Source organism: Microcaecilia unicolor, chromosome 5 (assembly GCF_901765095.1).
Source record: "Microcaecilia unicolor chromosome 5, aMicUni1.1, whole genome shotgun sequence".
In the NCBI taxonomy this organism is placed as follows: Eukaryota; Metazoa; Chordata; class Amphibia; order Gymnophiona; family Siphonopidae; genus Microcaecilia; species Microcaecilia unicolor.
The window spans coordinates 102,435,824-102,463,637 of record NC_044035.1 but is presented as its reverse complement, the minus strand read 5'-3'; the positions used below and the strand labels follow the sequence as shown (position 1 = coordinate 102,463,637).

Sequence of the window (27,814 nt, the reverse complement as noted above, 5' to 3'; positions counted from 1 at the left end):
TTTTCTGATATTTATGCGCAGAATATTTTGTTATGGCTAGATAGAATCTGTTACCGAAATGTAAACACATTAAAAAAAAAATCCTATCCATCTTTATGCCTATTGCTCATATATAGACTTCCTAAAGTTGTTCTACACAGCTTTTTTTAAAAATCCTATAAGAAATTTAGCATAGTCATTAGCAGAGTCTTGTTAGGAACTTAGTACAGCATTATTCTTTGCTGAGTGCACTCTTATTAACACTCTTCTTTGATGAATCCTAGATTGCTACAATTTTGGAGTTCTAATTAATTAGATAATTTCAGTCCTTGCTGAGTTAGAAGAAAAAATGCAAACAGCAATGCCGCATACTTCTAACCAGATAGTACTGGAGCTAAGCTAGGGCACAGCAAGGGCAGAACGGCAAGCTATTCATGTAGCAGTGATATTCAGCCAGTACATATGTAGCTAAGCAGTTTAATTGAAGCCTGCAAACAAGCACTTCAAAATTAACCACTTATTTCTATGTATAGTAGCTGAATGTTGCCACTATCCTAACAGGGCACCATAGGAACCAACTTTTCAAAATCACTGAAGATGCTTATCCCATCCCTGGACACAGTCAAGGAGTTTGCGCCATATTGGGCATACTCAAGCACCCACAGAGCTGGCTCCTATTTCAGGTCACCTAACGTTAGGCTCCAATTGTGCGTATAAGTTCTAGAATTTAGCACTCACGTGGTGATTGTTATATTTACACGTGTAAGAATTAGCTGGTTGTTAGGAGATATTCTATAACTGTAGCACAAGCTCGCTCAGCATGTGAATGCAAGGTGGTGTGCACAGGGGGAGGTACATGGGCGGGGCATAGGCCAAATATTTAGGCAAGTTACAGAATACTGTAAATTACGAGCTAAAGTGCCACATTTAGGTATGTGCATTTATTCCTTCTATTGATATGTAAGTTGGCACACTTAAATGGCACATAAATGCTAGCTTACATTAGTATTTTATAACAGAATCTTGGTGCCCAGATTCTGTTATAGAAATGTGCTTACTGCACTGTATCTTGGTGCTGAACTTTTAGTGACCTTCATAACACTGGCACCTATGGATGTTAAATTCTTCTGCTTTCACCTCTCTCAGAGACCAGGATATCAGCCACTACTGAAGTGCGTGTGCTTTTTTTCTGGATCTAACATTATAACACTATCGCCTTGACTATAACTTTCTTATCAATGTTTGTAGTTCATTTCCATATTCTTATACTAGATTTTGTTAGTCCTTAATTGTAAACCACTCAGACAGTTTGCTCTTGAGCAGTATCAAGACATAAATAAATTTGAAACTTGAAATAAACTATATCAGCAATTATGTTTATGTTTATTAAAACTTTCAATACTGCCATTGCTGGCTAGCAGATCAAAGTGGTGTACAGTCCAAAAATATATTGCAAAGAAGGTCCCCCCAAAAAACAAACAAAAGCTCTGCAAGATCCAGAACAACAGAAAAAAAGAGAAGACCATGTAAAAAGTAAAATGATTTTTATTTCCAAGTCATCATGTAACTCCAATTTTGGAATCACTACATTGGCTCCCTGTAAAATTTCATATCGAGTTTAAAATGTTATTGTTAGTTTTTTAAATATTGAATGGTAATATCTCCCCAACACTCAGTGCCACTCTAAGGTGTTATCAACCCACTCACTTTCTGAGATCATCTCAGAAACAGCTACTTGACATGCCTTCATTTCATCAGGTCTATTTGGAAGGATGTAGCTCCTCTATTTTTTACATCAAAGGTCTGAAATTATGGAATGCATTGCCTGTTGAACTTCGTTTTAATATAGAATATGGTTCAGTTTAAAAAAGCTTTAAAAACTCATTTATTTTTTCAGGTTTTTGGCTCCTTTGATGTATGATATTTTGCTGTCAATAATATTTGAATTTAATTTGCAGTATGCTTTATTTTAAGAGTAATATAGTAAACTATTGTATAGCTTTTGAGGAAAGAAATAATTTTTATTGTTATGTTTTATTGTATTTTGTATGTGGTGTGTTCCCTGCTTAGACTTTCATAGATGTAGCGGGTTATAAATAAAATTTTATTATTATTATTATTATTATTATTATCAAAACTTGGAAATGAATATTATTTTACTTTTTATGTGGTCTGCTGTTTTTCATGTCAGTGTAAAATACATACAGTATGGAAAGAGAAATGCTGTAATAAGATAAGAATGAGACAGCACAATCAAAACATGGTCATTCAAGTCAAAAATCATTCTCTTGCCCTAAAGCAGCATAACCGGTTATCCAAACCTCTATAAACTACAGTCAGTCATTAAATGTAATTAGCTAAAAAAGTGGGACTTCAATAGTGTTTTAAGTCTGTGGAGAGAAATTTCATTATGAATAGAGGGAGAAAGATCATTCTGAAGCTTAGGTGAAAGAAGAAAAAAAGACTGAGCGCCCAGCTTAGGGTGAGGAAACACTAATCGATTGACGTTGAGGGAACGTAAAGAATGGGTGGGGGTGTAGGGAATAGTTAGGGGAACCTTCTTATTTATCTTTTCTAAGTGGTAAGACTTATGCTTCAGAACAAGTATTTTAAACCAGATTCAATACTGTATTCTACATGTAGTGGTGCTATTCAGCCAGTACACATGTAGCTAAGCGGTTTAATTGAAGCCTGCAAACAAGCACTCCAAAATGTAAGTCTGCATTTATGTGCCAACATTTTGGCTCAGCCATATGTAACTTGTCAATGGCTGTGTAGATGACCGTGACTCAATGCTGCAGATGTGCACGTAACTGACAGTATTCTAGAATCTTAACACATATGTCTGGGCATGCTACTAACTTGCCTATCCCCCTCCTATAGGCACTCCCACTCATAGTTCCACTCTATAGAATTTGCATATTTAGGGGTCCTTTTACTAAGGTGCACTGAAAAATGGCTTGCAGTAGTGTAGGCACGGGTTTTGGGTGTGCGCTGATCCATTTTTCAGTGTACCTGTAAAAAAGGCCTTTTTAAAATTTTTTGCCAAAATGGATGTGCGACAAAATCAAAATTGCCGTGCATCCATTTTGGGTCTGCGACCTTACTGCCAGCCATTGACCTAGCGGTAAAGTGTCACGCTGTAACTAGGCAATAATGGCTTATTTGTGTCAAATGCCACTTGGTGCATGTCCTATACATGCACCTGAAAATAAAAATTATATTTCGGCCACGCATATTGGATGCGCGCCAAAACGAAATTACTGCAAGAGCCACATGGTAGCGGTAACTCCATTTTGAGATAAGGGCCCTTAATTTTCTAGAATAGCAACTAACTGCAGTTATGGGCCTAACCACAAATTAATGCCAATTGTGCAAATTAACTCCAATTAACACGATAATTGGTTGTTAGTGCCAATTAGCACCTAATTTATCAATTAACTTATGTGTGTGTCTCTGGCAGCATTCTATAACCTATGTGGATAATTTTGTATGCTAAGGGCCTTATTCTATAAAGGTTATGCATCTAAATTTACGCTCCTACAATAACACAAAACTATTCGAAGTTGTCAAAATACACATGGACTGTGAAAAATTGAGGAGGACCATAGGAAAATGGAAGACTGGGCATCCGAATGGCAGTTGAAATTTAATGTGGAGAACTGCAAAGTGATGAACATTGTGAAGAATAATCCAAATCATAGTTACCCGATGCTAGGGTCCACCTTGGGGGTCAGCACTCAAGAAAAATATCTAGGTGTTGTTGTAGACAATAAGCTGAAATCTCCTGCCCAGTGTGCGGTGGCCCAAAAAGCAAGCAGAGTGCTAGGAATTATTAGGAAAGGGATGCAAAATAAGACTAAGAATATTATAATACCTCTGTATCACTCCATCACTCAATTCTGGACACCGTATCTCAAAAAAAGATATAATGGAATTAGAAAAGGTTCAAAGAAAGGCAACCAAAATGTTAAAGAGGATGGAACTCCTTCCATATGAGGAAAAGCTAAAGAACTTAGGCCTCGAGGCCTCTTCAGATTGGAAAAGAGATAGCTGAGAGGGGATATCATTGAGGTCTACAAAATCCTAAGTGGTGTAGAACGAGTAAAAGGGAATTGATTTTTCACTCTTTCAAAAAAGTATGAAGACCAGGGGACACTCAATGAAATTACACAGAAATACTTTTAAAACAAATAGGAGGGACTCATTGCTGGAGGATGTGATAACAGTAGTTAATGTATCTGGGTTTAAAAAAGATTTGAACAATGGAGACTGAGCTCCATTCTACACAGTTGCTTTTTATAATGCAGTTGATGCCTCCCCTAAGCTCCACCCTGAGGACCGGATTGGTGAGGAATAGCTGCCTTGCGTCCCTATTGGAGGACTAGAGGACCTTACTTTAGGGTCCGATAAAACCTTTTCCATAGCTGTTCCCTCTGTGGTTGATATTTTGGTTCACAGACAAAATCTGTTTTACACCTTCCCAATGGATCTGCCCCTGATTCTTGTCTTATGGCTCCTACTTCCTTCCCTCCATTTTGGGTGCCTCTATGTGAGGGAATGTAGACACCCTTATAGGCATCTAAGACAAAAAGCAGTACAGGGATATTTACTGTATGCCTGCCCTGGAGGTCAGCCATGTCCCTGCCCACTTTTGATGCAGACTTCCTGTAATGGAGTGCACAGGGACATGGCAGACCTCCAGCACTGGCATAGAGTAAAGGACCCCATACTGCTTTTTGTCTTAGTTGTCAGTGCCAAAAGTGAGATCCAGGCCCAGCTGCTTATGTTGAGCATCACACAGTTGGAAAAGATGCTATTGGCTGCAGGGTAAAGGGGAACTGGGGAAGGAAAAAGGGAGGACAGACAGAGGGAGGAGGGGGGGCTGGGTCATGGTATGGGGAAGAGAGGGAATAGGGAAATACTGAAGAAGGGCAGGAAGATGTTAGATTGCACAGAGGAAATAGAAGACAGACACAAGTCTTGAGAAGAGACAGGAAGGTGCTAGACTATGCAGTAGAAAATGTTGAGGAAGAAAGAGAAAGGAAGAGATGCTAGACTAGGGGAAAAATAGGGAAGCTGGTTGTTGTTGGACTACTGGAGGGGGGCAAAAAGTGTTGGACTATGTAGCAGGGAATGCTGGACTGCAGGAAGAAAGAAGACATATGGGAGATGCTGAACTGGGGAAAAGGATGGGAATAGAGAGAGAACAGGGAGATGCTGGAAAATTGGGGGGAGGGGAGCAAATGAGAACTGGATGGTGAGAGACAGAGTGAAGTTTGAGTAAACAGAGAGGCAGAAAAGAAATTAAGGAAAAAGCTTAAAGGGAAAGTCAGAAACAGATATGAAAGATATAGTAGTGTAGTTGCAATGTTAGTCCACTTTAATGGTAATACATAGAAAATAAACAAGATTAGAAAAAAAAGGAAAATAAGGTGATACTTTTTTTGTTTTACCAACTTAATACATTTTATTACTAGCTTTCGAAAGTCAGAATCTTCTTCTTCTGGTCAGGATAGAATGTTTATGGCCTTCAAAAGCTAGTGAAAAAATATATTAGGTTAGTCTAACAAAAAATAATTTCCTTGTATTTCTATTAGATATGCCCTAATGACTGGCAGTATATCAAATAAAACAAACCATGAACCATGAAGGGCCTTTTGAAAGTTGCTCTACTTTTCGTTTAACAGTACATTTTTTCTTCCTCTACATTGGTATTGAGTCTCCTACTAGTGAACTTTAAATGGCATGCTAATTTGCATGCACAAAATTTGCACGCTATTATGAGATCTGTGTTCAACTAAATTGGTTAAGGAGCCAATTAGCATCAATAAGTGGGCACTAACAATCAATTATTGGTGTTAATCGGTAACAATTTGGATTTGTGCCCACATCTCACTAAGCGCTATTCTCTAAAGATCCACTCACAAATATTCTAGGGCCTCTTTTGTCAAGCCACGCTAGCGTTTCTCACGTGGCAATGCCGATGGAGCCTATTCAAAGTGAATGAGCTTTGCTGGCATTACCGCATCAGGAGCTGCTAGCACGACTTGATAAAAAAGGCCCCTAGTGTGTAACTCAAAAAGGGGTGTGGCCATGATAGAGGCATTCACTAAAGATGCGCACAGTATTACTGAATACCGGGGATCCACGCTTCAAAGTTTGGTACTTACTATAAATGGTGTGCTACTCAGAGTGCCATTTATAGAATAGTGCTCTATGCAGATTTTTTTCAGCACCCAAATTGGAGTACCATTTACTGAATCTAGGTTTCCTTTTACTAAGGTGCGCCTAAAAATGTCTTGCGCTGGTGTAGACACATGTATTGGACATGCGCAGGCCCATTTTTCAGTGCGCCTGCAAAAAAGGCCTTTTTTGGCCAAAAATGGACGTACGGCAAAATAAACATTGGCGCACATCCATTTTGGGTCTGAGATCTTGCCATCACCCATTGACCTAGTGGTAAAGTCTCACGTGTTAACCGGGCAGTAATGGTCTATGCGTGTACAATGCCGATTACCGCCCGGTTAGCACTGCATGCCAGAAAAGTTCCAGCACGCTTAGTGGACACACGTAAAAAATGAAATTACCATCCTGGCCATGCGGTAGCTGGGTGATAGTTCAAAATTGATGTGCGTAGGACACACGTACGAGCCTATGTGGCTTAGTAAAAGGGCCCCGTAGTCCTTTATGGACAGGTTTTATATTTAGTTTAGGCTTACAGAATATTAGGCCTGCCCTAGAGCAAACTCATAACAGTGGTGAATATATGCATTAAAAACCAATGCTGGCATTTAAATTAATGTGGTGGCTACCACTGCTAAACATTGGGTCTACTATATTTTCTGCTCATATATTGTTGGCTAATATTCCTAATAAAATGCAACACTGTTTTGCTTTGTTTGCATGCAGCTTTCTTCAGTACAATTTCTTGCTGTGTAATACTACCTGTAGCTTGAGAGTAGCACACGATCCTTAGGGTACTCGGAATGGTTGTTTTGTACTTTAAATTAAACCTTGGTACTATGGAGACTCCAATTCGACAATACAACTGATTGCTTTGTAGTTTAGAATTCCTTTGCAGAAGTACATCTGCTTAAAATTGCAGAGCACGTTTCTTTCTGCCCCTTGACTACAGCCTAATTTTATTATCAACAACTCAGTTAGGACCAGTCATACAACAGTGAAGAAAAATGGAAAAAGATTGGAGATATGAAACCGATATTCCCATTGATTCAAAATGGAAGAAACACATAACTCTAGCCCAAAGAGTGCTGTGACACTTGAAGTAATTATTTGATTTCAAGGGTAACATGATTTCTTTAAAGATATACACAGAGTATTAAACAAGACGCTATTTATATACACTGTATTTACATCCCCTTACTCCCCTAGTGGTCACCAACCCCCTCCCACCCAAAAAAAAAAAACAATTTAATAAACATTTTTTGCCAGCCTCAAATGTCATACCCAGCTCCATCACAGCAGTATTCAGGTCCCTGGAGCAGTTTTTAGTGGGTGCAGTGCACTTCAGACAGGCGGACCCAGGCCCATCCCCTCCCTACCTGTTACACTTGTGGTAGTAAATGTGAGCCCTCCAAAACCCACCCGAAACCCAGTGTACCCACATATAGGTGTCCCCCTTCATCCCTAAGGGCTATGGTAGTGGTGTAGAGTTGTGGGTAGTGGGTTTGGGGGGGGGGGGTTGGGGGGCTCAGCACAAAAGGTAAGGGAGCTATGCAGCTGGGAACAATTTCTGAAGTCCTCTGCAGTGCCCTGTAGGGTGCCCGGTTGGTGTCCTGGCATGTGAGGGGGACCAGTGCCCTACGAATGCTGGCTCCTCCTACAACCAAAAGCCTTGAATTTGGTCGTTTTTGAGATGGACGTCCTAAGTTTGATTTTATAGGCAAAAACCGAGGCCACCCATCTCTAAGGTCAGCAATCTCAACATTTAGGTTGACTTAAATGTTGAGATTTGGCTGGCCCCGACCATATTATCAAAAAGAAAGATGGACGCTCATCTTGTTTCGATAATACGGGTTGCCCCGCCCCTTTACGGAGCCGTCCTTATAGATGGGTGCCCTTATAGATGGGCGCCCCCTTCGATTATGCCATTCCACGACCCACTGAAAGTTTGCAGTTAGTAGCTAGTGAATAGCCAGTTATATTGTGCAATATAACCAGCTATCTACTGATTTTCAGTGCAAGTTTGGCAGCTATATTTGGCAGCGTGAATACCAGGCCTGTTTTTGGCTGGTTCAAACAACTAGCCAGTGCTGAATATTGACTTGGCTGGTTAAGTTTGATCCAGCCAAAAACAAATTGGATATTCAATACCGGTTACTGGAAATGGCCTGGTATTGTGTAGCCAGACTCAGTGCCGACCAAGAGAGTTAGCTGGGCTAACTTCCGTGATGTGAATATTGGACCATTTTCAGAAAAAAAAAACATTCAAGTGAAAAACACACAACATCAAGCCATTGGGATGTAGGAGGAGCCAGGATTCTTAGTAGACTAGGCACACAGACATCCCAGCAAAGCAGTGGTGCACGCTAGGAGGCACTGCAGTGGACCTCACATAAAAGGCCACAAGTACACATCTTACCCTTACTCCCTTATATTGTATGGTGAGCCCCCCAAACACATAAATAAACTAGTGTACCTAAGTGTACACCACTACAATAGCCTTTATGGCTGCAAGTGTCACCTGTATGTGGGTACAGTAGGTTTTTGGTGGGTTTTGGAGGGCTCACACTTTAACAGAGTGGATTATGGATCTGGGTTCCCTTCTCTATAGTGCACTGCACCAACCACTAGGCTATTACATAGAGTTGCTTGCTGCTCTAATAGGACTGGCTACAACATCTGAGGCTGCCATAGAGTCTGGTATGTACTGTTTCTTTCACATCTTTGGCAGGGGAGGGTGGGTGGGGTCAGTGACCACTGGAGGAGTAAGAGAGGTCATACCTTAATACCTCCAATGGTCATTTGGTCATTTAGGGTGCCTTTTTCTGACTTAGTCCTGATAAAAATAGGTCTAGACCATTTTTGTTTTGTTCTATTATGACAGAAAAATGTCCAAGCCTTAGGAATGCCCAAATCCCACCCCCAATATGCCGCTGACATGCCCCTTGTGATTTGAACACAATGCCGATGGACTTCATATAATGTAAAGGGTTTCAAAAATAATAATTTGAACATTTTAGCAAGCAAAACATCCGAATGCCAATTTATACCACTTTAAAAATATTTTTTCTGTTTCAAAAATGAGCCCCTTAATGCATCAAGCAATAGAGCATCTCAGCAAGACCCTAACTCTCTCCAAAATATATTTCTCCTGCTACCCAACAAGTTAGGAGGGAATTTCTATAGTTGCACCCTCAGACATTTGCTTAGGTATGGGTTTTCTTCCTCATGTTACCCAAGAAATATATAATTAATTTCTGAAGTTCATCTTATTCCTTTATTTTAAAAACAGCAATTAAGCAATGTAATTTACTGCATGCATATAAGATTTCTTGGAGAGCTTGGAAGGGCATGTTTGCAGTACCCACCCCCATGGGCCAATACTAGACATCCTGTCATGAATGTGAAAGAAATAATGTCAATATATACCACAATATGGCCCTAAGCATTCCCACATGTAAATGGCAATATATAAACATCTGGAGAGACCCACATATTTAAATGCTATTTTAGAACAGGGACCATTCAAATGTGGGGAAGCTGAATGTGCCTAGATAGCTAGGGGGTGTAGGGAGGACAGGGAGAGGCAATGGTTTGGGCAGGGCTACAATACAGATATGCATTTTCTATTTCACACAGGGAATCTTTGTCAATATTGAGAAACCAAGACATTGGAATTTACACCTGCTCTGAGATATGTCTAAGTGCTTGCTCTTGGGGCATCTGCAAATATTTTATTCTATTCTTTGCATTTGTTAGTTGCCAAATCACTAATTGTATGTTCTAAGCAACATACAAATAATGAAGCTAATATATACATCAGAAGCTATAACATTAAAATAAGAATCAAAATGACAACACTTAGTTGTTGTTAACATAAAACTTTACAAAATAACATATTTTCAAGGCATGATGAAAATTAAAATAAGTAGAAATTTACCATAAATATGGCTGCTTGGAATACAAAAAAGGAAATAAAAAATTCATTTAAGTCAAATTCTTCTACTAGATGGGAATTCTAACAAACAACTATGCCAACCCAATGAATGCCTGGAGGTTAGGCTTATTATGGAGTATTAGGCTTATTAGGGAATATGAAACATAATCTGGGCTGAAGCCTTGAAATTTATTAAAAATTATATAGGCCACTTTAAAACAAACTTGAGTCTGGATTGGCAGCCAATAGAATCTTTTCAAAAGTGGAGAAACTTTATCATACTTCCTAGCTCTAAAGATTAGTCTAGCAGTAGTATTTTGCAAATACTTCACGGAAGTTCCTAAATGTAAAGCATTGCTATAATCAATCTGAAGTAGAATCAGCAATTAGGCCACTGCTAGCTTTTTTTTACAGCCTGCTGATCAAGCCCCCACCTTTATCCCCTTCAGAACCCCCCCTGAACAATACTCCTCATTGTGGCACAACCCCCCCAACCAAACCCCTATCATAGCGATTGAACTCCAGGCCATCCCCTATTGCAATACTTAACCCGTTCCCTAATCAAAACCCATGACAGCACCCCCCATAGTGGCAGAGACCCCCATGAGTAACCATCAGCATGACAGAGACCCCTCCAAGTAAACCCTCTGTGTGGCACCAGCCCCCAAGGTTGAGGCCTCCATGTGCAGACAAGAGCCTGACACATTGTGATATCCCTCAAGGGTGACCTCCCTTCCAGGCCCAAGCCCCTCAAACAATCCCCCCCCCCAGCAGGCCCCCATCATCAATTTCCCAACCTAGTCCCTGGGCTTATCGTTGGTCCCTGGTGTCTAGTAGTTTGGGAGTGATACCCACTCATTGCTTGTTTCTTTGGCTCATCAAAAATGGCTGCCGAGACCTCTATCAATAATATTATGGTATTACCACTACAGGTCAGACTTCTATATATGTGAGGAAGTGAGCCTCGGTCCCCCCTCTAGTTAGGGTAGAGGGTGAGGAGACTTGCAAGGGAAGGTGCCTATGATTGAGGAACTAGGGCCCATAGAGGGGAGTTAACCTGAGGGAGGCTGCCACATGTCAAGCTCTTGACCAAATGTGGAGGCTTCGGTCCCAAGATGTTTCCTGGAGAGGGGGAGCCTATGCCATATCAGAGAAGCTCCTGGGGGGGAAGTTTGCACTGATGGATCTGTGTCATGCCAGGCTTTACTCAGGAATTTGTGCAATGCCAGGGGATTACTTGGGGTTTGGGTCCTGCAATGGAGGGGGGTCGATAGAGGTCTGGCTGTGCCACAACAGGAGGGTTATTTGGGGGTATGTTAAGGGGGTTGAGATGGTACCAATATGGGGACTGCCTGTTGGGGTAGGTGGGGTAGATGCTATGTTTGTGGCCCTTTACTTTTAGAAAGCTGCCCCATTTCAATGTGGGAGAGAATTGTTTTTGTCCCTCATGTGTAGCTTTTTAAAATCACTGCTCCCTCTGGATGTGGAAGTACGTTGATGCATAGTCCTGTACTTATTTTATGAGGTTCCACATTTGGCAGAGCCTCTTGTAGAACAGTATGGGATTTTCCTCTTTCTGTAAACATGACAACAAAATCAACATCTGTTATAGATTTTTAAAAAATTCTGAAAATGTTTTGGAAAACAATGATATTTCCTAAATAGACACTCTCTGTATATGTAAGCAAATGCCACCATCATGAATATAATAATCTACCTTATTTATGGAAAAAACATATAAGGGGGAAAGTTATCAATTTGGGCTTCTGATAAGACATGTCATTTTACCACTAACTCATGCTATTTTAACACAGGTCCTATTTAATGCAACGAGACCTACTGGCTGATATTCAAAGCCACTTAACTGGCCAGAAGTGGCCACTGACTGGTTAAATAGCTTGTTTGTGGATAACTGTGAATATTCAGTGGGACTTAACTGGTTTTTTTCCCACTGAATGGGAATGGGACTTGAAATACTGCCTTTCTGTGGTTTTTGCAACTACAGTTTAAAGTGGCTTACCTAGTATATACAGGTCCTTATTTGTACCTTGGGCAATGAAGGGTTAAGTGACTAGCCCAGAGTCACAAGGAGCTGCAGTAGGAATTGAACCCACTTCCCCAGGATCAAAGTCCACTGCACTGACCACTAGGCTACTCCTCTATTCTTGGTTAGTGCCTACTGTAAAACTGGCTAATTTGGAGGACTTATGAAGCTAGGCACTGATATTCAGCATAAATAGTAGTCCTATCTTTGACCTGTTTAACTTCAGTGGTCAGGCACTGAATATTGCCTTAACTGGTTGTTTTAGAGGCCAACAATAGAACCAGATATTCATTGCCGGTGGCTGAATAATGCCCGGCTCTGAATATCCGGGTTTAATGCCAGCAACGAATATTAAAAGTGCTGCCTGCCACCAGCTTGAATATTGGATGGCCAGTTTCTAGTAACCCGTCTTAATGGTAGCCAACATCGATAACTTCCTCCTTAAATGAATAAAATCAAATAAAAGCATAGTATGTTGATTTTATAAACAACTGTCAATTTGAAAGGGACTCACTGACAATTCGAAAAGATACACTATCAAATTTTTAAAAAAGTACATTAATCTGGAAGCATGAAAAAGTAGTAGATTTCCTAGAAAAAAATCTATGACACCAGCATTTCAGCAGCCTCCACTGCCTTTGTTAAAGGAACAAATCAGCAATATTATTGTAGAAGTTCCCAGTGGTCATTAGAATGAAGCATCTTCTTGTTAATGTTAGCACCTGGGGATGAAACAATTAATGTAATATTCAATCCAATTTTTTAAAAAGCCACATGACTCACCATGGCATGTATCATTTGTGTCTTATTCAAACAGAAAACCAGCTGGTTGGCACACATTTACATATCAACTGTTCTAGTTGATATGCTATTGGTACAAAGTCATCCAATTGTTGAATGTACAATCATTCTAAACTGATTGATGCATAACCGAGCATCAACTAAGCTTTGAGAGTGTCAGCTCAGAACAGCAGTGAAATGTTGTTTGTGTTTCTAAGAAGCCATGGCAGGGGGGTGGGGGGGGGGGGGGGGGGGGGGGGGGAGGTGGAAGAAGAGGATTCATGCCCAGAGCAACAATTACCACCCTAATCATTTTACAGGCAGGCAAGGTGATATTTTTCTGCTGTTATCTGGTATTATGATTGCAGTTTTAAAAATATTTAGACCAGTATTTATTTATTTATTGCATTTGTATCCCACATTATCCCACCTTTTTGCAGGCTCAATGTGGTTTACAGAGTGTTGTTATGATGCAGTCATTACATGATCTTAGATACAGTCGATAATAAGCAAATGTAGGTAATTTAGATGTAGGTGCTAGGTAGGTGTTGTGAGAGGTGTTTTAGATGCATTTGAGTAATTTGGGGAATAGTTAGTGAGGATGTCCTTAGTAGGCTTTTTTGAAGAGATGTGTCAGTACACAATTTAAATTTCTAGAAATACTAATACAGTAATAAATATATGTTTTTTTTCTTTCTAGAAGTTGATCATTTTAGATCCACTGACAGTAAGTGAAAAGCAAATAAGACCATCCCTGGAGAAACGTTTGGAAAGCATTATCAGTGGGGCAGCTTTACTAGCAGATTCATCTTGCACACGTGATACCCACCGAGAACGTATCATCACAGAGTGTAATGCCATTCGTCAAACCCTCCAAGATCTTCTATCTGAGTACATGAGTAATGTAAGTCAATAATTCTTTCTTCTGTTTTGCTTGCCACAGTACATTGTCTCTTTAACCTTTTCAGTTATTACATAAATATATACATGTATATGCCATGAATCTGATACTTAACATGTTGATTGTGGAGCAGCCTGTAGTGCTACTCGTATAATGAAACCACTCAGTCAAATTTTGTACTTTTTTCTATGATATGGTCATACAGTATTGATAATGACAGTTTTTAGCCTTGAAAAATAACAGTCACTGGAAAGCATTTCCTTGAGGCATACTGATAATCTTCAACTAATGGTGACCATTAGATGAAGTCTTTAAGATAAATTTTCTCTCATTCAGGATGAGAACTGTGGGGATTTTTACATTTTTTTACTTTACTAAGCTGTGTTAAGCAGCTAGTATGAGTTTTACGTCATGGTAATGGTTAGAATGAACCCACACTAACACCTAAAATGCATTAAACCAGCAGTGCTGTAGAAAAAACCCGTACTAGCTGCTTAATGCAGGTAGGGGCAGGAACCAAACATAACATGGGTTGGGTTGAAGAAATGGCCAGCTGTGACAGCTAGTCTGCAGGTTGGTACGATGCACTAGCTGTCATGACTGCCAGTAGTGCGGCTGCACTTACTGCTATCTCAAGAAGAAATGTAGCTGTGATACTGGTAGTTTGGTTAGCATGGGTACAAATCAATTCCTATTAGGTCCTCGGCTCATCTGATCCAATTCCCCCTTCCCTCTGTGACACCCCTGGATCATATGGTACAACTTCACTGACATCCCAAATCATATGTCCCAACCTCATTGAAACCCTTGATCAGATGTCCCAACGTATTGACTCAAACACCAGCCACAACTAGCCAAAGAAATCCTCCCTCACATTGTCCCCCCCCCCCCCAGATCCCCACCACCCCCAGGACTTACCCAGAGGTGATCTCTGGTAGGACGGTAGCAGTGCCCCTTTGCTCCATACCCGTATGGCTCTGGGAATAAGATGGCTGCTGAAGGGATTCCAATATGGTTGCCAAAGTGTGAGGCCACGTGGTCTCGCTCTGCATTCCCTGCTTCTTACCTGGTGAAATGTCTAAGTGCCGTGGGAAATCATCTGCTCAGCCTGCACGATGGTTGGTTTTCCCCCAACTGAGATAGGCTGAGATCATTGCAGATACAAGTGATGTTTTGGGAAAACCGGCTGCTCAGGTTGAAGAGTCGAGTCATGGAAGCGAAGTCTCACTTAGCCCCGCAGGACCTATTACTCCCCTGCCTCCTGGATTGGAGCCCTAGACAGGTCTTGGTGGGCTGCTGAAGTTATCAGTGTCCCTCCCAGACATGAGAGTCAAGTGCTGGGACCCCCTCCAGCATACTGACATCAGAAGGACCACCGTTTGGTGAGCTGCTGGCTGGGGAGAAGCTGGAAGGACAGGCTGCAGCACCAAAGGAGATTTTGCTGCAGTTGGTCAAGCCAGCCACAGTCACCCTGGAAACGATTTGGCAGGCTCTGGAGCCCTCTACAACATTTCTTCTAAAATTCTTTCTGCTATATCTTAGACTGCTGGCAAGATTCAAACTTTGGAGGAAAATACTGCAGCTTTAAATTCAAATGTGGTGAATTTGTAGCCTCAGGTTACATAAGAATGTAAGAATAGCCATATTGGGTCAGACCATCTAGCCCAGTATAATGTTTTCCACACAGTAGCCAAGCCAGGTCACAATCTACTCAAATAGTTATGTTACAGGATAAGAGGGTTCTTTTTCATAGAGTTGAGAATTTTGAGAACTATATTAAAGTTTTGAATTTGAGACTGTTAAACTTTCCGCAAGTGATTACATCTGCTCCTAAGGAAATGTTTTATGAATTTTTGAAGGAGGTATTTAAGTATGAAGAGACAGCTATCAGGCTTATTTTTGAAAGAGAAGAGCGCCCATCTTTCGACACAAATTGAGAGGTGGGCGTCCTTCTCCCAGAGTCGCCCAAATCGCCATAATCAAAAGCCGATTTTGGGCGTCCTCAACTGCTTTTTCCGTTGCGGGGATGACCAAAGTTCATGGGGGCGTGTTGGAAGTGGAGCGAAGGCGGGACTGGGGCGTGCTTAACACATGGGCATCCTCGGCCGATAATGGAAAAAAGAAGGGCGTCCCTGACAAGCAGTTGGCCGACTTTACTTGGTCCATTTTTTCATGCGACCAAGCCTCAAAAAGGTGCCTGAACTGACCAGATGACCACCGGAGGGAATCGGAGATGACATTCCCTTACTCCCCCCAGTGGTCACTAACCCCCTCCCACCCTAAAAAAAAATTACAAATATTTTTTGCCAGCCTCTATGCCAGCCTCAAATGTCATACCCAGCTCCCTGACAGTAGTATGCAGGTCCCTGGAGCAGTTTTAGTGGGTGCAGTGCACTTCAGGCAGGCGGACCCAGGCCATCCCCCCCTACCTGTTACATTTGTGGTGGTAAATGTGAGCCCTTCAAAACCCACCACAAACCCACATGTGGGTGCCCCCCTTCACCCCTTAGGGCTATGGTAGTGTTGTACAGTTGTGGGGAGTGGGGTTGGGGGGGGGCTCAGCATCCAAGATAAGGGAACTATGCACCTAGGAGCAATTTGTGAAGCCCACTGCAGTGCCCACTAGGGTGCCCGGTTGGTGTCCTGGCATGTCAGGGGGAATAGTGCGCTATGAATGCTGGCTCCTCCCACGACCAAATGGCTTGGATTTGGTCGTTTCTGAGATGAGCGTCCTCGGTTTCCATTATCGCTGAAAACCGGGGACGACCATCTCTAAGGACGTTCATCTTTAAGGTCGACCTAAATGTTGAGATTTGGGTGTCCCCGACTGTATTATCGAAACAAAAGATGGATGCCCACCTTGTTTCGATAATACGGGTTTCCCTGCCCCTTCGCCGGGACGTCCTGCGAAGGCGTCCTCAGGAAAACCTGGGCGCCCCGTTCGATTATGCCCCTCCATGTCACCTTTGAACAAGATCTATTTTATTTCATTACCATCTGAGAAGCACAGTAGTTCCTTAGAAAAACCTAACCAAGAAGAACTTTGTTCAGATAGTTTGAATCTAACAATTTGGAGACTTCTATTGAGGAAATATATTGTGCAACACGTTTGGTATGTTTTGTATATCTACAGGATAAGGAAGCTCAGTTACATTTATGCTTCAGGATGAAGGATTGTAACTTTATGGGGGAGTAAAATTTTTTCCTGTCTAGATGGACTTAAATGAAACACAGAACATTTTTGGCCTTTTATCAGAAGGTTCTGGATTTAGGTGCTACTTTTCAACTGCACTTTTCTTGCAAGTGTATAATTTCCTTGAATAATGATAAATATGTTTTCTTTGACCACTCCCAGTTACATTCCTTTCTAGAGGGGAAAGGGGCTCTGCTGTCTTAATTTTCAAGGTGTAGAACATCAATGTTTAGGTTGTAGATTTTTGGACAGCACTGTATCACACTTTTTCCAATATTTGTGAGGCATGAGTTTCTATTTTCTCTTCGATTTCTTCACTTGGTTTCCCTTTCTTTATGGTCTGTCTTGCAGAACTGAGGTATCACTGATTATATAATTAGGTAATTTTCCTTTTATATATGGTGCTTCCTCTATTTTTCTTTCAAAGGTATTCGTTCTCTGTTTGAATTTAAAAAATAACATGAAAAACAATGGCTACCGTGACCCCTACTAAAAGTACTATAAGACTACAACCAGTGGCCATGTTGATTCCCAGAACCAGAATGGGGAAGCACGTGGGGGGAGGGATCACTCGTATCCCAGCCCATTACCAGAGATCACCTCTGTTATATCCCAGGGTGCTGGGAAGTGTGAGGAATAGGGAAGGGTTTCCTTGACTACTTGTAGGTGGAGACCTCATTGGAGGGATTAATCAGAGTGATGAAATTGGAGAGTTTGGGACATCTAATTGGGGCTTGATACATCTTATCCTGATTGTCAGGGAGGTTTAGACATCTGATTGCAGGGTGTCATGGGGGTGGGGATTGGATCAGGATGCTTGAAGATATGGATCTGGATGGTTTGTTGGAAGATATGCTGCTTCAGAGGCTTTCTGTGCAAAGTTACTTATTTGTGAGTGTGGCTGTACCACATTATCTGCAGTGTCACCATTGGAGCACTCGCGCTATCTGGCACTGCAGGTAACACAGTGCCTTGTGATCGGTGTCTGCTCATATGTTAAATGCAGGGCAGATGCTGGGCACAGCATTTGCATGGACCTCATAGCTTTGCACTTACCATGCATTAATTTTTCTGTTAACACAGGTAAGTGCAAAACCTCTCCATACTTATTTTATATGTTTTTTTTTCTTGAAATGCTGAAAATACATCATCCTGTCCATGTTGTGGCAGTTTTTTTCTTTATTAAAGCTGAGCCATAAATGTTGCACTTAAAAAAACATTCTTAAGGTATTAAGTACATTTTCTATGAACTATCTCAACTTTCCTCATTTGTTTCAACTAAAGCTGTGATTGATTTGCTTGTACCCCTGCTAATTGAAGGCCCTTTAGCACCTTAAATCTACTGAGGGCTGTTTTGCTAGTTTTCTGTCTTTTGTAATTTTGTTTAACATTTTTCTTGGTTAAACCTCTCCACCTTGCCTTTAAATCCCCTGGGTTTGAGTACTGATTAAGAAAGGTACCTTCTTTTGTTTTTTCATAAAATGTATTAATGCGCCTTCATTGTGTCGTTCTTGGTGCCTCTTCTGTTTTTATTTCAAGGGCAATGTGTTTGTGTTGATTGTGATATTTGGAAAATCAATAAATAAAAACAGATTTACCTTAAAAAGAAACTGAGAATGCAAACACATTTAGGAAAGGAAATTTATTTTAAAATAGCAACACTGGAAAGCATAGCAACAGAAGAGAAGAAAGGCAATTTAACAGTAAACAATCAATTGTACTACATCTTCCTAAGAATCTCTCCTCTCCCCATCTCAGATCCACATAAGTTGGAAGCCTCATCGTAGCATTAAATTACTCAGATTGCTGTATGTGTGATAGGAAGGCTAATTGAGGATGAAGTGATACAGAATGTTGGACAGCTATATGTGTGATTGCATTTTTGCTCATTAATTTCTTTGAAATATGTGATAATGATATTCAAGAAAGAAGAAAATCTATGAAGTCAAAGCTTTCAGATATCTGGTTCTATGGAATCACCTTTCCTGAAAGCGGAGTGATGTAAGCCAGGAAGTGTAGCAATGTATTTCTCATTTTCATTTGTCATTGTAATTCTAAGGATCTAGATCCTAAAGCTATGCCTGCAGCTGTCTAAATAATGCCTATATTGAACAAAATCTATATTTTGTGAGACATATCAGTGAGAATTTAATAAAAACTTGAAACATTATATATTTATCACATGCAAAATAAGAAGTGCCTTGTAGAATGGGTCTGACACATACTGCTCATTGTAACACGTCTTTATTTAGGGCTCTGTTTACAAAGGCGTGCTAGTGTTTTTAGCGCACATGTAGATGCCTATAATATGCCTATGGGCATCTACACTATTAGCGCCAGTGGCGTAGCTACGTGGGGCCACGGGGCCCAGGCCCCCATAGATTTGGCCCTGGACCCCCCTGCCGACGACCCTCTCAACCCCCTCCCGCCGCCAACCCTCCCCCGCTGCCACTGTCTGCTACCTTTGCTGGCGGGGGACCCCAACCCCCACCAGCCGAGGTCCTCTTCTTCCGGCACAAGGCTTCATTCCGTTTCTGTGAGTCTGATGTCCTGGAAGAAGAGGACCTCGGCTGTCGGGGGTTGGGGTCCCCCGCTATCAAAGGTATGCGATGGTGGGGGAGGGTTGGTGGCAGGAGGGGGGTCGAGATGGTCATCGGCGGGGGGGGGGGGGGTCAAAGTTGTTGGTTGCGGCGGGGAGGGGTTGGCGGCGGCAGGGGGCTAAACCTCGGGCTCTAGACCTCCCTCCCGCTGAAGTCTGGCTACTCCCCTGGTTAGTGCATGCTAAAACCACTAGTGCGCCTTTGTAAACAGGGCCCTTACACTATTCTGTAATGTGGTCTATTGATTCATTTCCATACTCATGAAATTCAGAGGAAGATGAGGAAGGCTGAAGAAGAAACAGAAATGAAAAATGTGTCCATCCTCTCTCGCTCTTTTAGGATCACTGAATCTGTTTTTTTTCTTTCTCTCTCTCTCATTCTCTCTACCCCTCCTATTCCTAAAAGTTAGGATTAGAGTACTGTCCAAAGCATAGATTGATATCTATTGATTTTAAGTAGATCAGACAAAAGACAAAGGATCTGACATAGAGACTTCAGTTACAGTTTTGCAACAGTAACAGGCCCAGTACAAAAAAACGTGCACTGATATGACAGAGTGCATTGGATGCGTGCACACATTGGTCCGTGCAGGGCCGTGCCAACACGGTAAGCCGGGTAAGCACTGCAGGGGGGGGGGTGCCGACCACTGGAGGGCACTGCCCAGGTCCGCTCACTTACAAAATCTTTTACCTGAAGTTGTGATTCTCCTCTCTCCCCTGCCCTTCCCTCTCCACATCAGACATGCTCTGCTAAAGTTGCTTCAAAGAGTACAACCAGTGCTATATATGTCTTTGGTGTGGGAAGAACTCCTCACGTGGATGGAGGTGAGGAAAGAAAAAAGAAGATGCACATGGATGGAGATGAGGGAAAGGGAAGAGAGGAGAAAAACTGCACATGGATAGAGAAAATAGGCCCTGGGTCCGTGCTAGTGACAGCTATATCTTGTGTACAAATTAGCACTTGGAGTGGCAGACCCATACATCTACACGTGTTGGAATGCTATTTTGTGCAAAGGGGCACTTATCATAAATCACTATAAAGACTTCTTTATGTATGTACCCAATATTTAACAGCACAAAACTTTATTTGCAAAACATCGATAAAAATCTCTGATCATCCCACCCTTTGAAAAATGCAAATTGTTACAATCACCAAACCACAGACTGCATGAGAGGCATATTATTCAGCAGTCAAGTTGTTATAACCTTTTACAAAATCCAATATTTTTAGTACAAATAATTCTCTAATTAAAAAAATACATATTCTTAGGGGCCCTTTTACTAAGCCACGGTAAAAAGTGGTCTGTATTAGGTGCGCGCTGGGCCAGTTTTGACCGCATCTACAAAAAAAGGCTTTTTTTAGTGTGACGGGACAAGGGCATGCAGTAAAACTGAAACCAGCGTGCGTTTAAAACTGGCCTGAGCCCTTAACACCACCCATTGATCTAGTAGTAAGGGCTCATGTGCTACATGTGCAGAGACCGGTCAGCATGCACCAACTGCTGATTACCGGCGGAGACTGCGCGTGTGGGAGGAAATAAATAAAATAATTCATCCAGGCATTATGGGCATGTGCCAAATCTGAAATTACTGCCGGTGGGGGAGGGGGCGCTGGTCTGGCAGTAGTCTCATTTGGGTGTGTGCTGCACATGCGTAGAGCCTACCACGGCTTAGTAAAAGGGCCCCTTAGTTTGTTAGTGATACTTGTAGCAGTCTCTCATACTTTTATCTTGGTTTGAATAAATTATTTCTTTGTTTTTATATATGTGTATCGGTCTACTTTTTATAACAGACTTCACCTGAATTGTGAAATAAAATTCTGTATTTTAGCTGAGTTATGTCAACTTTTATCTTAGAAGAGTAGGCCTTGCAGGGAGGAATTATTTAGTATTGTGTGTGCCTCATCTTTTGCTGCAGGCAGTAAATGAGAGAAATGTCTAGAAGTAATGACTTTTTTTTTTTGCATTGGCTTATCAAGAAAGTTAGGGTGCTGGGGCAGACCAAATCTTGTGACTTTCTATGGTTGAAAGCCATCTTAAAATTGATGCTTTATCTATAAGTTTCAATAACTTACATTTTACATATTTGAAAACTACATGTTGGTGCATTCTGGAAATGATTACCTAAGAATTTCCCCAAGTTAAAGTTTGATGATCACTGATAAAGCATAATCTATCAAGTTTTACTGCTTTGCCAAATTTAGACATAGGTGTGTGTCTTGAAAGTTGAGAACCAATTACAGATTCTATATATACACTGTGAAGTGAATGTTAACTTTTCTTTTACTATTTCAGGCACTATGATTTACATACCTCTGACAGATATCAAATGATCTTATAATTAATGTAGCAGATATTTGGTACTGGCAATTGCAGCCTGAAGCCAGTGACCTAATTAGTTAAATGAAACTGCTGTAAGTTTCATTTCTAACTGTAACTACAGTAGCTAGGAAATAAGAAAATGAATGAAATGCAAAAGTTAGTCCTTTTAATGTAACTGTATGTTTGTGTTTTGTCTCAATGAATAAAGTTTGTGTATTTTTTCTGTTACATTTGTACCCCACACTTTCCCACTCATGGCAGGCTCAATGTAACTTACATATACAGGTACTTATTTGTACTTGGGGCAATGGAGGGTTAAGTGACTTGCCCAGAATCACAAGGAGCTGCCCATGCCTGAAGTGGGAATTGAACTCAGTTCCCCAGGACCCAAATCCACCACCCTAACCACTTGGCCACACATTAACCTGGTCTAATTCTTGGAAGATTATTTTAATATTCTAATTAACTCTGTACTGAGACATATCGATTATATAAAAACTCTGAAATCAGAAGGTTAGTTGTGGAATATAAGAAGCAATGTAATGTAATATAATACTTTGTATTATATTCCACAACTACCCATGGAGTTCAGCATGGATCACAAGGAAGAGTAAACAGGCAAACCCTGAGAGTTTACAACATTTTTACAATCAATTAGTAACACAATTGCAGAAAAAAATAAGAAGAAACATCTAGTACTCTAATTATTTTAGTCAGAATTTAACAATACCAACATTTCACTAAGCTGCGGTAAAAGGGGGCCTGTGCTAGTGTCAGCGCATAATTTGGGGGAAACAAAATTGCCATGCGGTAAGTGAACCACTTACTGCATGGTCATTTTGTTAGGGAGCCCTTACTGCCACACAATGAGATGGCGGTAAGGGCTCCCGCTCTAACCCAGCGGTAACTGGGCAGCGTACAGCGCTCCCCGATTACTCCAATTAAGCTCTGGCGCTATAAAAATCCCCCAAATTACTGTAGTACTGGAAATGGTGCATGTTGGGGGTGGGAACTACCGCTGGGCTCCCGCAGTAGCCCTGCAGAAGTTCTGGATTGGCTCACGGCAAGCCTGTTGTCTCGCACCATCCCTTTAGTAAAAAGGGCCCCTTAGTAATTAACTGCAGTGCTTCTAGCATATGATTTTCCCGCACACTCAGGCCACCTCTTAGCGTGTTTGCATAAATGCCATAAAGCATTAATGGCCAGGCTCTAAGTTCTAAATTAGTGCCTGGCCATTTACCACCTGTTAAAAAAATTCTTTAAAAGAAGTTTTTAATAATTTCCTAAACTCATGATAATTTTGAAACTTTCTCAGGTGAACTGGAAGTGAGTTCCATATTGCTGGAGCAGTTTTGCAATTTCTCTTTTTTTTTTTTTTCGTAAGTTTTACTTTTGTCAGTTTCAGCCCTAAATCAATTGGACAATACTATTTGGATAATTCTAATTCTTGACTGAGTGCTGGAAAAGAGCCTTCATTGGATCAGGAACACTCATACTTGTGTTCTTTGTGCTAGAAGGGGTTGCTTTTGTAGTCTACCATTGTTGCCTTCCTTCCTCCCCCAACCTAGGGCATGGTACACCACCTGAAAGATATGCATGAAACTTTATCCCCAAATAAGAAATAAGGTGAAACCCAAACCAAGGCCTCTTGGTTGTCGTTCCCCCCCCCCCCCCCCCCACACCACACACACCATGGAAATGGCTTTGTATATTACCCTCCAGAGGATTATGGTAGTATTTTCAATTGCTGAGATAAGTGCATGATAGTTAGATGTCACGAGGATGGTAATTTCCAATGTCATTTTCATTGCTAAACTGTATTTTATCTGTAGAAATGATCTTTTATAAATTTAATCATTCTAAGGTAAAATGAGCCTTCTTGGATCACTCCCAGCCTCGACAACAGAAACTGCTTACACTGTTTCTGCATCTCTCGTGGTATATCAGGAAGCACAAAAACATTTATTCCCCTAAATGTAATGGCCCTGAATGTAAAGTAATGTTTCAAGAGTCTATCTCTGTCAGCATTATTACCCAAAGTCATAGTAAGTGTAGCACAAACTTGTCCCATATACATATCTGCTTCCTGAGATGTTTCCACCGAATCCACTGTAGTTCTGAGTTCTCCTATTCTTAGAAGGCAAATAATATGCTTTATAAATTGGTGTTATCTCATCCTTAGTTAACTGTAGGATTTCTACAAAATATTGCTCAACCATATCCCTCAATGAGGTCTTATATATCAGGGAAAATTCACAACCTTAAGTTAATACTCTTCACAGACTTAAGTTAATACTCTTCACAGACTTTTCTAATTTTGTAGAAGTTCCAACAAGATCTTTCATAATAGTTGTTTGTGTAGATTGTATTTGCTGATGTAAGTGTTGCAAGTCAGACACTCGGCATCTCTGGTTTCAAGAAAGCAATATTATTCTCAAATGGATCCACTTATTTTTCTAATGAAATAGTTTGAACCTTTAAGTTACGTACAATGGGACTTGAGCTGGCCAATCCCTCACTATTGCAAATATGATGGAGAAACAGCACCCCCCACTGGCAGGATAGGACAGAATGCATGCAAGTGTGATTAGGGCTTACATTTATTGGTTTATATTTTGCAGTTTCCATACAATTCTTTTAAAGTCTTTTTTGCCTCCCTACTTCAGTTTTGCTGTACAAGATGTATTTGCCTGACTGTTCATTGTAACTTCTTAGGGGCCCTTTACTAAGCGGTACTAAAACGTGGCCAGTGCTGTCCTTAGCTCGGGACCTTCCTGCGCACTGAGGCCACTTTTAGATGTGGCAATGAAGTGGCCCAATTTTCCATTTTCTCAACTAATGGCCACAGCTAATTTCCCAATTAGTGTGTAAGCACTTACCGACACCTATTTTCTAGATGGTAAGGGCTAATATGCTAACCCATGTGTTAATGGGTTAGCACACAGCTATGTAGCTGTGCTAACTGATTAGCACAATCCATGCCTACTCCCTGCCCCCATACACACTACTAGTGATAAAAAATAAATCTATTTTTAGTGTGTGGGAAGCATTTACCAATCATGAAAATACCACGGGATGCCTAAGCACACCCTATGATCATGGTTTATAACCTGTGGTAATAATGTATTAGTGCTTATCACAGCTTAGTAAAAGGGCCCCCTTAGAATAAAAAAAAATTTTAAAATAAAATACCACTCTATGAAAATCAATTTTGAATTCACAATTTTTGGTAAACCAGAAATATCTAAGCTTACATTGGCAAAATAAGTTAAATGAATACATAGTAACATAGTAACATAGTAGATGACGGCAGAAAAAGACCTGCACGGTCCATCCAGTCTGCCCAACAAGATAACTCATATTTGCTACTTTTTGTGTATACCCTACTTTGATTTGTACCTGTGCTCTTCAGGGTACAGACCGTATACGTCTGCCCAGCACTATATCCCCGCTCCCAACCACCAGCCCCACCTCCCAACCACCGGCTTCTGGCACAGACCGTATAAGTCTGCCCAGCACTATCCTTGCCTTCCCAACCACCAGCCCTGCCTCCCAACCACCGGCTCTGGCACAGACCGTATAAGTCTGCCCAGCACTATCCCCGCCTCCCAACCACCAGCCCCGCCTCCATCATGCCCTTCATTTAACTTATTTTGCCAAGGTCTTCTATCAAGCTGAAAGGGAGAGGGGACCTTATTACAATTGAATGCCCCTCCAATAAGTGGATTTTTTCACTCGTATTAATGCTGCAGCAGGCTATGCCTCAGCCCTCACTAGGCCGGCATCAGCGTTGGGCTGGGAGATCCAATTGCTGTTTAAGAGAACGATATGAGGGCCATGGTTCTTCTGGTGCTGAGATGGAAATGAGAGCCTGGAAGCTCAATTGTGGTGTTGTTGGAGGTGGATGGATGATAACATAATCTAATGTGGCCTACCTAAACCTATGAAGTTAGCCAAGATTTCATGAGGTGCAGGTACGCCAGCTTCTAAGTTATTAATACTGGATGTACTATCCAATATTACTAGTGAGGAAATTTAAATACAGTTTTTGGTAATGGGTATGTATCAATGATATTGTTGGGAGTAGGTAATAATGCCAACATGCATATAGAAGCCAACAGTCCCTATCCAGGGAATATGTAGCTGTCCCATTTTTCCAAAGCAAAAATAACATGTTCTAAAGAATCATAGAACAAAATTCCTGTTCCAGAAACTTGAACCAGGAGGAAAATACGAAATGGAAGAATAAAAAAAATAAGAAATCTAGCATTATGCATAGAAAATTACTCTTAAGAATAATGAAAGTGACAGGTGATTTCTTGTAAGGTTTGTCCTCATACAAGTTTTGATTTTGTTCATATTATATTTTCCCTATGGGATTTTTTTCATCTTATTTCTAGTAAGATTATAGGTTACAAGAAATGTCAAAGATTCTTTTGATTTTGGACTATAGCAGAAATACATAAGGAAGAATGAAACACATTTACTTTGCAAATATCTTTTTGCATACTGTTTGCCCTGAACAATTTATAAATTACTTCACTGTTACATGGCAGTAAAATGTAGTATAGAAGGTATGGCACCTAAATTTTACTGCAATATATTCAGTATTATTTGTATATTTGTCTTGAAGATGTCACTGCAGATATCAGGGCAGGATTCAAAAGTTGTTGCATTTGTAACAGGCTGCCAAATTGTGCTTCCCTATGCAGTTGCAGGAAGAACGTTCTGGGCCTCTGCTCCAGAAAGATGTCAATCAACTCTGAAAAGAGCAGTGGTTCTCATCTTTCTTCCACTGTGACACACCTGACAGATGGATGTTCTCATCTGTGACACACTGAACACTACTGTTCATGGTCTGAACAAAAAGAAAAAAAATCCCTTATATATTATTCATTATTGCTGAAAATGATCCAAAAAAAAGTTGGTGACTGCTGGGTAGGGAAGAGCAGACTTGCATTTCCACTTGGGCGCTGGTGGCTTGCACTGAGCGTGTGGATAATGGTGGAGCAGTAAGGATTTGTTGCTTTGTTGCTGTAGAACGCTGTGAAGTTAATATTTGCACATTACAGGGACTCCTGAAGCAGGCCTCTGTGTCCGAAACACGATTCGTGTTGAGTCCATTGCATACTTTGAATAAAATTTCTGATGTGAACTCTTTGAGTCCGGTGGACGTTTTGTTTTACATCTTCTTTGGTGTCACTTTTGCTGTGTTTGCCTGCTTGTATCGACCTGTGCAACGGTCCATTGTTCTTCTGTGCTTGTCGACAACTTTTGGAATCAGCTACAATGTGTATACATATATATATATATATATATATATATATATATATATATATATATATATATAGTGATAAGTATGAGGTTGTCCTATCCGGGGTAGGCCACTAGAGGGCGCTAGGAGAATAGGTGGAGGTCGCTAGGACCGGGGAGAGCCCTGGGAGGTCCACAGGTGTAGGAGGTTAAGGGCCGGGTCCTGTATAGCTAATTAACCACTTTATACCCCACCTGAGAGGTGAAAGGAAGAGAAGTGAGCTGGCAGTAGAAGAAGACAGATTCCCCTGGAAGATACTGGCTAACCCTATGGACTTGTGGTGGACTGTGTGTCCAAAGGAGAGAAGCAGGCTGAAAATCCTGGGGTAAGAAGTCCCTAAAGCATTAGTGTTGGACTGCCCTGTGAACACCTCAGTCACTACCCATGGCCCCCATCTACATCCTATTCCTTGCCCTGTCCCTCCCCAATTTTTTTCCCCTCCAACCGCCATCTACCACACGATCTCACTACCCATCCCTGTCCTCTTCCGTCCTCGCTACTCCAATACCCTACCTACCCCTGTCCCCCACCACCTCACCATCCCTACTGTCTTCCTCCTC

At 41.2% G+C, this 27,814-nt stretch overlaps 1 protein-coding gene across 1 annotated transcript in view; it reads left to right on the top strand.

The window, feature by feature from the left end:
* Nucleotides 1-27,814, top strand: part of CTNNA3 (catenin alpha 3) — a 1,864,538-nt gene that overhangs the window by 457,495 nt on the left and 1,379,229 nt on the right. The window contains 1 exon segment of the mRNA XM_030204967.1: nt 13,627-13,830. Within this exon segment, the coding sequence (XP_030060827.1) occupies nt 13,627-13,830 (204 nt within the window).